The sequence below is a fragment of the Triticum urartu genome, chromosome 6A (genome assembly GCF_056163025.1).
Source record: "Triticum urartu cultivar PI428250 chromosome 6A, HENAU_Tu73, whole genome shotgun sequence".
Classification (NCBI taxonomy): domain Eukaryota; kingdom Viridiplantae; phylum Streptophyta; class Magnoliopsida; order Poales; family Poaceae; genus Triticum; species Triticum urartu.
Window position 1 is genome coordinate 210,833,419 of NC_141878.1, and position 1,296 is coordinate 210,834,714.

Genomic DNA, 1,296 nt, shown 5'->3' on the forward strand with positions numbered 1-1,296 from the left:
CTGATGGTTCAGTTAGGAGCAAGTACTTGTAGAAGTTGGGCCTCGCAGACGCAGAGCTGGCAAACCACTCTCCAAACACCACCGGCTCCATGGCTCCATGCTAATGCAGCTGTTGATTGCACTCACGTAAACAACTCCACTCCGAAAAAAAAGTCAAACAATCTGCTTCTGCTCAGCCACACCTCTATATATACAAGCACAGAATCCGGCACGCTCCAAGAAGCACTCACAGCCCAGGCAGCTCTGTCTCTCGTCACTCCAGGCAGGAAAGCACCGCACTGTCAAGTACGCAATGCCGCGCCACCTCGGCCTTCACGGCGTGATCGCCGCCGGCGCATCGCGCCACCTCGCCCTGCACCACAGCGGCGTGATCGCGGCCGCGGTGCCGGCGGCGGCGGCGTTCCTGGCCGTGTGCGCGCTGGCGCTGGCGCTGTGCGCGTCGCACTCGGGGGCGGGGGCGGCGGCGACAGAGCGGCTGCGGCGCGCGCTGGCGAGCGTGAGCCGCCGGAGGACGGACCCGGTCATCAGCATCCACCAGGTGCAGCCCGGCGGCGTAGGGGCCGACGCGTCCCCGCCGCCTTGCGTCTGGCAGAAAGGGATCCTCATGGGAGGGAAGTGCCAGCTGCCGGACTTCTCCGGCGTCATCAACTACGACCCCGCCGGCAACATGGTCGCGCCCGGCCGTCCTCGGGCCTTGCCGGCGCTTGGCTGGTGATCGATCGGTCGACGCCATGAACTCGTCCAATCGAGAGTGACGTGTGTGCTGTACGTGTGACGTGGACTCGTAGCAGTAATCTGCTATGCAGAGTAGCATCCCCACATGGGCTGGAGTGGATTTTCTTTCCTTGCGACAGGGAAAATTCTTAGTATTGGGTATCAATCTCTATTAATATTCTCTTGGGACTTGTGTGTTCCTCTCTTTTTTATCGAGAATCTCCTTATGTACTTTACGTGGCTAAGATTTCCGGCTGAAATTTGTGCCTGAGTTTAGGCGTATGTGAACTGTTTTTTAAGCACCACGTCGAAGCAAAGTAATTCGATCAGCGTCGCCGGCCGCCGTACGTCCTGGTCTGCACGACTCAAACACATGCACGCGTGCAGAAAAGACGTGGAATTGCATGTCCAGCTAGTCTCTGGTCTGGTCTCCATCCGATCGAGAAGCATAGGTAGGGTACAATCGATCGATCGATCGATGTCGTGGTGACACACGTGCGGACCTTGGGGACCTCTTATTTCACTTGCTTTCCATGGCGTGGCACACCCGCCAGGGCCGGCCGTCGCCCAGGGCGTGGCGTA

The 1,296-nt window shown here is 59.1% G+C and overlaps 1 protein-coding gene across 1 annotated transcript; it reads left to right on the top strand.

The window, feature by feature from the left end:
- Window positions 1-200: 200 nt before the first annotated feature.
- On the top strand, window positions 201-945 carry LOC125515847 (uncharacterized). Its single transcript, XM_048681343.2, has one exon. The coding sequence runs from the start codon at window positions 293-295 to the stop codon at window positions 713-715; it is 423 nt and encodes a 140-aa protein (XP_048537300.1). The 5' UTR covers window positions 201-292; the 3' UTR covers window positions 716-945.
- Window positions 946-1,296: the final 351 nt, after the last annotated feature.